The sequence below is a fragment of the Cavia porcellus genome, unplaced genomic scaffold (assembly GCF_034190915.1).
Source record: "Cavia porcellus strain 051 isolate PalLab524CR breed Dunkin Hartley unplaced genomic scaffold, mCavPor4.1 scaffold_27, whole genome shotgun sequence".
Classification (NCBI taxonomy): domain Eukaryota; kingdom Metazoa; phylum Chordata; class Mammalia; order Rodentia; family Caviidae; genus Cavia; species Cavia porcellus.
Genome location: NW_026947510.1, coordinates 3,547,220 through 3,560,719, shown reverse-complemented (window position 1 = coordinate 3,560,719; position 13,500 = coordinate 3,547,220). Strand labels below are relative to the sequence as shown.

At 46.3% G+C, this 13,500-nt stretch overlaps 1 protein-coding gene across 1 annotated transcript in view; it reads right to left on the bottom strand.

Annotated features, from left to right (window-relative positions):
• Nucleotides 1–13,213, bottom strand: part of Ntf3 (neurotrophin 3) — a 66,729-nt gene extending 53,516 nt beyond the window's left edge. The window contains exon 1 of the mRNA XM_003463303.5: nucleotides 13,036–13,213. Within this exon, the coding sequence (XP_003463351.3) occupies nucleotides 13,036–13,053 (18 nt within the window). The 5' untranslated portion in view covers nucleotides 13,054–13,213. The remainder of the gene's footprint in view (nucleotides 1–13,035) is intronic.
• Between the last annotated feature and the right edge of the window lie 287 nt (nucleotides 13,214–13,500).

Here is a 13,500-nt window from a genome sequence, read left to right as displayed (position 1 = left end):
GGACCTGTCTTCCTGGTCTCTAATTTCTCATAACAGTGCTGGACAGGGAGGAGTGAACACTCCAGCCCCAAATCAGTTAAGCATCCTAAACTAAGTGTTGAGTCTTTACAAGTATGCCAAGGGTGCCAGTGGGACCAATACCACCAAAGAGCTGCACAGAGGCAGGACAAGGGCCCATCAGGCTGGTACCGTAGCCTAGCAGCTCTCAATCTGGGTTTCACAGTGGGCTCATCTCCATGAGATTTAAAAACTACACTTCTCTTTCCCAGTTCTGGGCAATTTAAATTCAATTGGCCTGAACAATATCCTGAGAAACTAGGTACAAGATCTCCAAAATCCATCTTCTTCATGATGTTGACAAAAATCAAATTAGGAAGAAAATGGTTGGGAGATTTTCCCACTATTATCTATTCTGAACTCTCAGCATTAAGTATTATAGTATCTTCGTCTCCCAAGATGTCACAGACCACAGCTATTCTTAAGACCTCAAACCTGCTACAACCTCCCCTAGAACCAGCGCTAGTTAGACTGATCAGGTGATTAGGAGTCAAATCAAGCTTGCTGCTCTCTCTCTCTCTTTATTTCCTTGTTCATTCATTCATTTTTCTGTCCATTCAATCACTGGGCATTTTTTCTTTCCCTGAACAGCTATGCATTAAGAGCCACCTTCCACATCATATCCTGCAGAACCCTTTCACAAACGGAAGTGCTCTCACCACATGACTCCAAGGGCTCCCAGCTCCACTGCCCTCAGGGAAAAGAGCATGTCCCTGGTGGACCCCTGCTCAATTCTGCACACTGGTCCATGCTGTGCTCTGGCTGAGCGCCACCTCCTGGGCTTCTCTTAGTTTGCTAAGCCCTGTTCCTGCCCATCTATGACCTCTTCCCCTGAAGCAGCTTCTACCTAGAATTTCCATCTCCCCCATTTCCTTCTGCTGTCTCCTGTGATTACAAAGGGACAGGAAAGTTTCTGAGAGACTTCCTGGGATTGTCAACTCAATGTAGATTGTTGGAAAGTGACTGCCTCCCTCCACACTGGTTGACCAAGGAGAATTTCCCTTTTATCTCTCTTCTACAGGCTGCCCACTGTCTCTTCTTGGACAACAGTCAGAGACAGCACCATGCCAAAGGAAAATGCACGATGAACACCAAAAATTCTTCTCTAACCTTCTCACATTTTTTCCCTCATAGTCAAAAATCTGGCCTTCTCAAAGGCTTTAACTTTTACTATGTCTCTGCTGAGCAGTCCCCAAGAACTCAGGAAACTTACTCACAGATGGTGACTTTATACAGTAGCCCCAAAATGTAAGCACTGAAATGGGGGACTGGGAAGATGCAGTCCCGATTTGTACAAGAGCCAAAACAAAAGTAAAAGAAAAATGTCACAGGATTGCAGTGATGAGTTAAGGTCTCTCAATTAGTAACCCAACTGGATTTCTCTCTGTCTCTCAACCTTTCTCCTCCTTTCTTTCTCTTTCACAAACCACAATACAAAGCATCTTTCTTTCTTGTGTTCTCTCTCTCTCTTATACACACACACACACACACACACACACACACACACACACACACCATGTGCATATTAATATGAGATAAACTGATGGGAAATTTTTTTGGTGGTAAATTAATGTCTAAGAAAGAGGAAAAAAGATAGAATGAATTGTTGGAAAACAATCTTCTCACAGCCATAAAAGGTTCCAGCTATTTAAAGAAATAAATAACAAAACAAGCAAACAAACAAAAAATGGCAAAAGGAATGCTAATGTGAAGGAATCTGACTTTAGCTATGACCAACCAGTGTCAAGGCTTCAGTGCATTTTATTTTGGGGCTTTCTTGACCCCAGTACCATACAGATGCATTTTTGGAAGGACATTTTTTATAAGAGGTATGGTGACAGAAGCATGCAGGGGCCATATGGAGTTTTTCACACCTTCAAATTTCAGCAGCACCCAGAATTCCCCTGGGAAAATCCCCTCCATCCTACAGGGTTCAGGGTCATTGCCCTGGGATCTTCACATCCAGGACTCTCTCTGCCTGGGATCCAAGTGGCTCGCTACCTGGACTCCAACAGGCTGGAGCAAATGTGGATGTGTGCTATGCGATAGTATCAGGGGTCAGAGGGCCTTAGACGTGAAGAAAACCAACAATTTAACTTTGTAGATGAGGACTCTCAATTCCCTGGACATTAGGCTCTCCATGGCTCCCAACTCCTATTTCTAGGTCTCGGCTAGGATGTCACACAGCTCTCAGGAGCTTTTCAGTAACCTCAAACACTGCTGCTATATTGAGGTTCTTCAAAGTAGATCTAGGATCAAGTTGGCCATGCTTTCTTAGGTTCTCCTGACTGCAAAGACCTTCCTCCAATCTCCCAAAGCCACTCCAGTCTCTGCCACTCATCTACCCTTGCCAAATATATTCTATCACATTCTGCTGTGTATTTTTCTGCACTGCGAAAGGGACCACAAGGGGCTGAAGGTAAGGCCTTGCCTTTTACCACTCAGCATTCCATGTGGCACCTAATACAGAGGTTAGGAAGACTCAGGACCCGACAGGTTGCCTTTCTGAAATAACACTTTGGCAACAGATAAGACAACCATCTAACAATTGTGCTGTATTTTATAAGGGTTCCTTTCTAAATCCTAAAGAAACTACTAAAGACATGGTATCTATTTCTCCTTGGCATCTGGATCCATTAAAAACAGAATGGGGGGAGGGGACAAAGACAGAGTTCCCTGGGCAGGAGGCACTTAGAGGACAGAAGTGGACAGTAGATGGCAGTCTGTCCCTGTGTCAGAAGAAGCCACAGAAACAATACATATTGCATGGAGCTGAAGGGGGAAAAAAGTGCAGGAGGCAGAGTCCCTTTTCCTCCCAGGGCTTGGTACCTCTACCAAGAGCAGGGCTACTTCTACAGTATGCCCTGTGAGCTTACATTCCTAAGTATTCCCAAGACCTGGCACCTGCACTACACACATCTTCCCCCAAAATTCCCCCACTAAGAGGCAGGACTCACAGGCTGATGGGCTCTGAATATCAATCAACTTGATGTTGACCTGGCTCTGTAATCCAGGACCAACAAAACCAGTGTCATCAGAAAGAAGAACCCTTCAGGGACCTTCCATCCTGCTCCCACACCCAGACGACCCTCTATCATTGTTCACATGAAAAAGCAGCTGCTGAAGTGGGACCTCTGCTCTCTATCTTCCGCTTCCACTTTCTTTCCCTGGAACACACCCATAACCTGCCTGTCTCTCTACCAGCTTCGCGACCTTGAGGCCAGAGCCCCATTCACCTCTACTTCTCCAACGTCTAGCACAGGGCCCCTTAACGGTATATAGTCACATGTGTTGTGAGCTATTTTTCTGAATGTTCAAAGAGGGATTAATCTATTTCATATAAAGAGGTACCCAGTTCTCCATGACCAAAAGATAAAGTTTTCAGAAGAACCAGGCAGGCTGAGATAGGGGGAAAGAGAATCTCAAAAAAGCCAGCATAACCTTTTCTGGAGAGTGGGCAGTGAGCATGCATGGTCTCAACCTTGGGCCAGACTAAACAGTGCCCCAGACAACACAACTTCTGGTCCTTGGCAAGGTGTGCCACCTCTCTGAGAGCTGCGTCTGATATTGTCTTATTAGTACTGTACAATCTGAGTGCACAGAGAATCAGTCACATATTCATTCATCCAGTGCATTCTTATGCTGGATAATAGTCTAGGTGTTGGGGGACACAAAGATGAAAAGAACAGATCCTTTCCTTTGTGAAGTTTGGATTCTAGTAGCAAAGCTAGGAATGTAGTATCAGACTCTTAGGGGGATGGAGGAGGCTTCTCAGGGAAAGAATAGTTAAGCAAAGATGGAAGATATGATTTTGACATCACAGGTAAAGATGGAAGGATGAGCATTCAAAACACAAAATTCTTAGCATATCTTTCCAATGCTACCTTGAATGCAAGAAGACACCTATTTTGATGACTCATCATTTTCTAATCAGGACACTTTTTCTCTCATTAAACCTATCCCCTCTTAACCTACCCACCCAGCCTTTTCTACTAGCCTCCAGTCTTCACAAATTAATGAGAAGGCAGGAAAGATTCCAGCAATCATCTAAGCCAGTAGTCTTTAAATTTCTCATCTAATATACAAGGAAAGTAAGATCTGGTATGGCTCAGACTATTCTAAAATTACAGTTAATCTCCGGTAGTTAGAGGTAGAATCTGGTTTCCCTGCTCATAGTTTGGGATCTTTCTTATTTAGCTACTGAACTCAGCTACCCACAGACAACTCCACCCTATATAAGCCTCTCCTATGCTCCCAACTCCCAATCCAAGATCTGCCACAGATCTGGCAAGCTTGCTTCTTTAGCACTTTATAAACATGCACTCATCCATATGTTCAATAACTTATCTGGCATCACATAACTTAATTTCCTCCTCCACCCCCTCACACTTGTGCACTAAAGTCCTCCAGACAAGCAGGGCTACCCAGAAACACCAGGCATGGTCCACTGGGAACAGAGAGAACAATAGAAGCACAGAACAATCACAACAATCACAACCTCATAACCAACCTCAAAATCAACCAACAATAGAAGCACAGAACAATCACAACAATCACAACCTCATAACCTTGACCAACTTGTTAGTCCAACTCCCTTATTTTCTGGAAAAGTAAACAGCAGCACATGGAGGCAAAGTGATCTGCTTGAAGCCACACAACTCATCCAAGTTCTTTTCAGGTAGAAAGGTGACAAGGTAAACAGCTGGGTGTCAGGAGAGCTTGGCCTCTTCCCAACCATTAGATGCATTTGTTGGGAAATCAAGTGATTTCCAGAGTTTCAGCTTCCCTTTTAGCCCAGTAGAAGTACCTTATGAGCCATCAGAACAAGTCTTCAGGACCCAGGATGGAACTCTCCCAGTCTGGCATCCTCAAGCATCTCCAAGGGATAACTTGGAGCCAGACAAAGATGTTTTTACATACTGGAGCTTAAGCTGAACTATCTTAAATGTCTTATGCCACGCTATGTGGAACACTGGGTGCAGGTTGAAAGGCATGCTGCTTTGTGAGGTTGAATATAGGAGCTGTGTCTACAATTAGAAGTGAAACATCTGACCTGTTTGTTAATTCTAGTGTCATTTAATAACATGTAAGGCTCATAAGTAACCTTTTTAAAGCTAATGAGGAAATTTTGAGATGTAATGCCAGTACTTAAAGATTTCATTTTGGTGTTTGTGTGAAATCCTGAAGCCTTGATTTAAATCTTTCATTGTATTGTGATTTCCTTTTAGGTATATTGGTCTAAGTGAAACTCGTCAAATAAATCTTTTAAAAACTGCTATATATGTACACACACACACACACACACACACAAACTGGGGGTTTTGGCTTAGAAACAGAAAGAGGGGGTAGCAAATTGCAAGGGCTGGCTATGGCAAAAACAAGCAAAACAAAACAAAGCCCTATTCTCTATGCAAAGAAGAAACTTATCACAATACACATAGAAAGTTTTAAACAAAGTAAACAAATATTTTTGGGCATCTGTACTTTAACAATTCAACAGCACCTGGTTAGTGAACTACATCTATTTTCACATGAAAATATCTTTAAGCAACGGATCAAAGTTATAGCTAATTAGCTGGCTTGAAGGTGTATGTGTGTGCACGTGTACTAGTGCTAGTGGGAAAATGTGTCTACAAAGAACAAAAACTTTCAGTTACAGCCTTCAAAGAAGACAACAGTCATCCAAAGACCCTTTGTCTTTTTTTATTTCTGGTCCTGCTCAGAGAACAGTGTGAGGAGGCTAATGCCAGTGATGGAGGACACTACAGCTGTTCTGACCTGCATCAAACATAGTTTAACTTGATGCATAGACAAATCCCAGTCCTTACAAGAAATCTATTTTAACTTTGGCCCTGGTCTAAATCATGCAAGTTTCTAGCCTATTAAGGAAAGGTACCTTCTAAATGATTGGTGGAGGGCCACATTGCCTCTATTCATAGTTCCTTGAACATACATTCTTCTTGATTCTCATACTAGGACTCAAGACTGCTGAGACCTACCACCTCTTGTGGGCATGTGGATCAAAACCAGATGTCCAGCTTGCATCTTATAGAGTTAACAAGGAGGCAATTGTGGCTTAAATCAATACCTGAATTCTGGAAGGGCAAATTCCCTTGTCAACAGACTAGGAAGGAAGCGGGGAGGGCCTGAGGAAGCTGAGACAAATCGGACACATGCTTACCAGCAGGTGGCTGGAAAACCTAAACATTTGTCTTACACATTGAAAGGAACCTTCCCTTGGAGCAGGTTACCCTGTGGGACACAAATTTTGCAGAGGCTCCCAGCTGGATGGCATCACTAACAATGAAAACAGAAGCTGAATGGCAAATGGTGGATGTAGGATGGCCACAGGCTTATTCAGGAAGGCCACCCAGCCTGTTAACATCCAATTGTGTGACTGCATACAGGCATGTCCTTACCCCCACATCACTGCAGGACCCCTATCTGTAAATGGGATTATTTGTAGCAGTGTGATAATGTACTGTAATATCTGTAAAAATGTCAGTGGCATTCAGATATTGACTATCATCACTATTATAATTATCATTCATTTTTAAAAGAGGGGTTTGTCTTAGTAATAAATGCTGAGAGTGACTGATACAGAAAGATACCTGGGCAGAAACCAAATGATTAGCAGCAGGTCTACTAGAAGCCAATGTCTTGAGCATTCTTGGCTAAAAAACAAAAAAACAAAAAAACAACAAAAAAAACCACTCTAACAAATTCTTTGGGTACCTTTGCCTCACCTATTCCCCAAACACAAAAACAGCTCATTAAAAATGTGGCGAGGCACATTCCAGGTGTGATATATTAGTAAGAGGATTTGGCTACCGTGGAGTCCCCAGTTGGTGGAGCTGAAATGGGACTCTGAGATCTTCTAATTAGACCTCCTCATTTATAGATGGGGAAACCACAACCTGGAGAGAATGTCCAGGTCACTGAGTAATACAGCTCAGTCTCAATATCTGACCTCCACACCAGCAGGCCACTTGCAGCCTTGTGCTGCTTAGAATCACCTGCCTGTGGGGTCTTTTGATATCTATAAGCAGTTATTTACTCCAAAAGCTCAGGCCTTGTATGTTGAATAACCTCGCTGTTTTCAGATCTCGCTGACTGAACAAATTCATATGGTGTGGGTTAGACAAACACCCTAGATGATAAGCTATCACAACAAGCCACACCAAATTTCACTTTGAAAAATATGTTCTCCAGCTAAACCACTGTCCCATTCAGAGACTTGTCCTGTGAGAATGTTCCAAGTTCCTTAGAGGTTCCTGATCAACACTGTCACACAAATAAAGACACAGACAGTAGCGACATTCTGAACACCCAAGGCTGGGGAGGTCTCCAGCCTCTTGGAATTTCTTGGCAAAATGAAACAAAATGAATGGAAAACTGTTAAGGATAAAGAACAAAGCTCTTGGCCATCAACATGCATTCTCATGGGTGTGAAATTCGATCCTCTAAATGGTGGCTTGTGTTTGTTTTATTTCATTTGTCTAGTCTTGATCTTAACAGAAATTTGCCCAGGCAAGAATGAAGTGGTATAGATGTTGGCTTAAAAGCTCAGAATCCCTCTATACAAATGACCTGGGAGATGCTGTGCCTAGCGTTTTCTAAGGGCTTGATCCATCTGTGAGAAGCAACGTAAGGACAACCCATTTTGAGTCAGATACCCACAAACCAGTCACCTGTAGTATAAGATCTACAAATGCCTCCAGACCATCCAGGGAAGCTCCTGGGCTCTTGTGTCCCCTAGCACACACACACACAAACACATGCAAACACACATGCACACACACACCCCACAGCCACTTCTTCCTTTGCACACACCTGTCTGTACATGAACTTCATTTACATACCTTATGAGCAACACCACACAGGGCTTAGACTGGTCTTCAGTAGAAGACTTTATCCTTCTCTGACAAAGTTGATTTCAAATAGAACTAAGTTCCAAAAGCAAACAACTATCACTAATTCAGTAGCCCCAGTGTCAGATGCTGCTTGGCTCATTAGAGAGTAAAACAGTAGTTGGTAATGAAGACAGAACAGGGTGGTGAGTGTCAAGAGTCTTGTATGTCAGGCGCATTCCCCTCTCTCACTTTCAGCCCACACATAGATTTGTAGCACTCCATTTGGGGTGGGAACCTGGAGCTGCTCAGGCAAAGGACTGGGGAAAGCCCAGAGCAGAAGCTGCCTTCTCAATTAGGCATCCTGAATGGAGAAGAAAGGCCTGAACATCTGACACATCTGGGAATGGAACTGCGGAGATGGCAAATGTTATGTAATTAAACTCTGCTGGCCTGTCCCGCTTGGGGAATGTGAGGCCCATCAGCAGTGACCTCTTCCAATCAACTTAATTGGCCCGATCTCGCCAAGAAAAGCAACAGAATTGGTTTAGTGCCTCATGGAAATAGCTTAGCTCCTGACTATTTATGGCCACTGAACTCAAGGATGGGAGCCTTGACTCCAAGCCAGGAGTTGACAGCACGCGCTAACTCCTGGAGGACAGCGAGGTTTCAGTGCCTCCACGTCCCCATCTTCATCTCCAGAGGACCTAGCTGCACCAGACTTGTGTCACTGGGTACACAGAAGTTTGCAAATCTAAAGGCCAGGCCTTTCTCTTCCCAGGCAGGCTCTTGCCCACCAAAGACCTAGAAAAAACCAGACCTTGATAGTAATACAGAAGAGCGGAACTGTGCTGCTTTTATTCAAATATCAGCGATGCCGAGAGCATCCATTATTTTTTCTGTTCTCAAAACCACATTTGTTTTGGCATTGTGTTCTGCATAGCTGATGTTAAAATAGGAAAATGTCTCTGATAATTAATAACTGAGTTTTGGATTACCTTTCACCTAAATAGCTCAGAGACCTTAAGGACTTCCATCAACTGAAATCTAGTCCTGGCTACCTTCTGATTCTGGATAACTAAACTGGGGCACCTGTAGAAAGATTCATTTGCACAGAGAGAGCAGCAGAGGTGCAGGGGCCACCAGGCCTATCAACTTGCACTGTAAATGGAAGATTCAATGATCCCATTTCCACAATGATTTACAGACATGACAACACCTGGGTCCAATTAGATGTCATCTCTGTGCAGTTTGCTGTAACTAAATACATCAAGTGCTGATGGGAAAAAAGAGGTTTGCCTTCACACGAGTCATTATCAAGATTGTTGTTTTCCAAAAAGAGAAAAAGATACATAAGAATATTTTCTTTCAAAGTCACATTGTTCCAAAATGACAGAACCCAACTAAAATCAAGATTACTAATCAGGAGTCTCCTACTTCACTACAGTGTCTTCAGAAATACCTATGGTCAGATCTTCCAGCCAATGGTCAAGCTCTATCTGAACTGTCTCTTATAGATACAAGTTTCCCTTAAAAGCATAGGCTAGAGGTGCAAAATGCCCAAATTCCCCCATACATACCCTCTCATGATCAGAAATCAATCTAAGAGGAGTTCCATATTCCCATGTATCACAAAAGCATACCAGTCCCTCTGCTGTGACTCAGTTACTCTTTCTGATTTCTAGCGTAAGAACTACCAGCTTCCTTTCTAAAGCCTGTCGGTCTTCTTTTATCTGTACCTTTTCCCCTTCAGATCACAATGGGCATCCGGGAGGATTTTCATCCTCCCACAGAACTCCTGCAAAAACACAAACTGTACTTGCCTACAAAAGCCAGGATGGATGCATACACACACATGCACACACTCAGGTTAGTTTAAACTCATAATCCAAGAAAATCCAAGATGAACAAACAATTTCAGCCTACATCTTTCCTGCTCACCACTTCAGTCTCTTCCAAATCCTTGTACCAAGACTCTTTCCTGCTAGCAAAGAAACACCATACACTCTTAGAAATTCAGACTTCAAAACCTCTCCTGGAAAGCAGCATCTCCCCATTTCCAGTCCAGCCTCTCTACAAGAAACAGTGATACCCTCCAACTCCCTTCCAGCCCACCCAAAACAAAAAACAATAAAGAAATATTCACCATCCCCTCCCTTTGCCCCCATTTTACAAGACCGCAGATATATTTCAAGCCATCTTCCCTTTGTCCCCAACATTCATAAACATTTCTAGAAACTGAATTATAGATCTTGAAGAAATCACAATAAGAACTGCCCTCTCTGCATTCCTGGCACAACTGCAGAGGTCAACTGAGCCCCAAGAAGGAATTTTTCCAGGGCAGTGTGCCATGCCCCAGTACCCAGCAATGGGTTGAGCATCTGGCGTTCCATTAATTTTAACTGATAATCAATACTAACTGGTGATAGCGAATCCCCCTATTAAATGAGAACTCCATTGTGGGATGCTATGCAACATGCATCCCTATCCCTAGGCATGTGACGCATTTCCCCACCACTCCCCTCTTAGGCACACATCTCTCTGCCTATTCTTCTACCAGTACCATTGCAAAGCAAGTTACCCCTTAAATGCTCAGCTCTCATTCCAAACTTTCTCCAATTTGGGTGCAGAGAAAGGAAAAGGGACTCTAACCCAGTAGCTTTTCCTGAAATGTCCAGTCTCTCCCTTAAAAGTGGTAGAGCCCACTTTCATGTCCCTACTGCCATCCCTGCCAGATCCCCAGCAATTGCTCATACAGATCCATACACTCCCAGTTCAGCCCTCCTCCTCCAGCATTCACTTTGTAATCCTCAGGCATCCAGCCTTGCACATTTATCCGTGTCCACCTTTTATTTACATGGACAGCCACCTTCCCACCCCACGCTCACTCCATGTGTCTGTGTAGGCACACATGTGCTGTATCTCTCCAGCACACTGCACTGCTCAATGATTTCTCATCAGCTACACCTATCTGGAAGCTCCCATCTCCTGCTGCGCTATGCATATAGATACCCACAGGCTTCCCTCAGACCCACCCTGCCAAGGCCTGCTGAGCTGGATGAAGCACTTCTGTGCTCTCACAAGCTCACAGAGACAGGTTTGAAAAAATCTTCCCATCTTTCCCCAGTCATCCCAGGTTCCTCTCCTTCTGTAGCAAAGCAGACTTTGTTCACACAGAACCAAATCTTCCAAGTCCAGCTTGCAGTACCGTCCTCAAAACCTTGCACACTCTCCTAGGCAAAGGCCACAGACTGGCTCCTTTCCTTCACTGCTGTCTCAGAAGCCTGCTTTCTGCCCCTCTCTCCCAGTTTACTTCCAGCTCTGTGTGTTGGAGCCCAAAGCAGAGGCAATTGGATTTCAGCCCCGGAATTAATTCTGCTTCTCAACTTTCTTTGTGCAGAAGCCCCGGGAAAGAATTGCAGACACTACAAGGGAAGGGGCATGAGGAGTATGTGGGAGAATATCAAAGAGTTGCGAAAACAAAACCAATTGAAAAGTTCCCTGTAGGTTACAGCCCTCTCTCACCCTGAGGTTTAGGTTTAGGTTGTGTCCGTAGGGTAGAAAAGAGCATCTCTTTACTAAAAATAGTTTCCCTAGCTCACACCGGAGTGGGCAGACTTACAAACACCCTTCTGGGGAGTCACATCCTACCCACTCTAGGCTCTTTCCCCGCCCCCACCTCTGCACACACATAAACATGGGCACAGTCTGCAGCCTGAGCCTCGGAGGCTCCAGTCCCGTCAGAGAAGCTGCCTCTCTCAGACTGAACCTGCTCCCCCACCCAACGCCACCCTAGGCTGGGACGAGGCCAGGCGGTCTGTTAGATATTTCTCCCATTTGGTTTTCCACCTGGGCCTCTATTCCAACAAGAGCCCCCATGCGTGCCCTCCACCCACACCCGGACCTATCTAGCGCACAGGGCGCACAATATTGACCAAGAGGTGCACAGGACAGCGCAGGGGTTCCGCACACGGAGACGAATTTCTGCAAAGCAGCAGCGCCTCCTGTGCGCGCACCCACTCAGGCCCAAGGCAATAAGCAGAGCCCCCTCCCCCACCCCAGTCCCTAGGCCACTCCACCCTTCCTTTCCCGAACCTCCTATTCCCTGCCAGTCAAATTCCCTTAGGACCGCACACCCCAGAGTCTGGGGCAAAGGCACTGTTTGGTTCCACCTAAACCCGCCGGTTCCCAAATCTCTCAACCTTCCCACACCACCGCTGGGGTTCCTAGAACCGGCTCCGAGGGACTGCCAAGAAGTCCCCTGGGACGCCCCAGCCGTGGCGCCTAGCCTCCCAGACTGGGTCCCAGCTATGCAGATTGAGCACAAGCTCCAACATCTGCGCAAAGACCGGGAGTAGCCACTGGCCAAAATAAACCCTGGGCTCCGGATCGTTTTTTGAAAAAGGCTCTCGGGGAACTCCAACACAGGTAAACGGCGCAGAGCGAGGAGTTCTAATTCCCCAGCCTGAGAAGTGTTCGTCGGGGTCCAGAGCTCTGAGCCCCTCCCTGGCCCACGCCCGGGCCGGCCTGCTGGTGCGGCCTGCGGAGAACCTCCGGCTAGGGCGGGCAAGGTGCGGGGCGCTGCGGCCGCACCTTCGCCGACTCCTGGCCCAGAGGCTGCTTGCTACCCCCTTTTGTTACAAGATGCGGGAAGCCTTCTCGGGGAGGACGAGCGTGGATGGGAGTGGGGGTGGTCCTGCTGAATTCCTCTCCTGCCCTTCCTTCTTCCCTATTTCCCCTCGCCTCCACCTCCCCTTTCCAATCTAGGTCCCTTAAACCTGATCACTTTCCCAGACAGAGGACGGTTTCTTGGGCAGCACAGAGACCTGAGGGAGGAGGTGGTGGGGAGGGGTGTCCTTGTCCGTGCATGTGTGCGTGTGTGCGTGTTGTGTGCGTATTTAGGGGGTTGGTTGTGGTTGCGCCTCCGCCTCAGCAGAGCCCAACGCAAACTTTGGGGAAGGCACAAGCCCGGGGAAAGTAACTGCTGGAGGAGCGATCGGGGTGGGGTTGGGTGCAGAGCTGGGTACCCTGCCGGTCCATTGGGGCCCACTGCGTGCAAGAGCCCCCACGCGTGCCCTCCACCCACACCCGGACCTGCTCACCCAGCGTGCCCGCCGCCTCCCCTTACCGTGGCAGAAGTAACCATGGCATCCGTGTGACTATTTCCAGGGAAGTCGACATGAAGAGAAAGGTGGGCGCGAGCTCGGTCATTCAAACTCTCCCCCACCCCGCCGCAGCCACTACCCAGTGGGGGAGCAGGAGAGGAAGAAAGGAGAGAAGAGAGAGAGGAGAAAGTTGTGCCGGGCTCTCTCGCGGGGCGGTGCGCAGAGCTGCTCGGTAAGGAGAGGAGCCTTCAACTCTGAGTCCCGTGAACATAATCTGCGCGGTTATAACCAGCCAACCCGGCCAGATGGCTCCGCGCTAGCGCTTAACCCCTTGCGCGCCACGCGTCCGCCCCCGCGCCGCCAGCGGTGCGCCCTGCGCCCAGGACCCGGGAAAGGGGGCGTTTCTCAGGGCCTCTCTTAAAGACAAACAAAAAGGAACGAGAAAGAGAAATTAAGGAAGAACGAAAGGAAAGAAAGAAAGAAAGAAA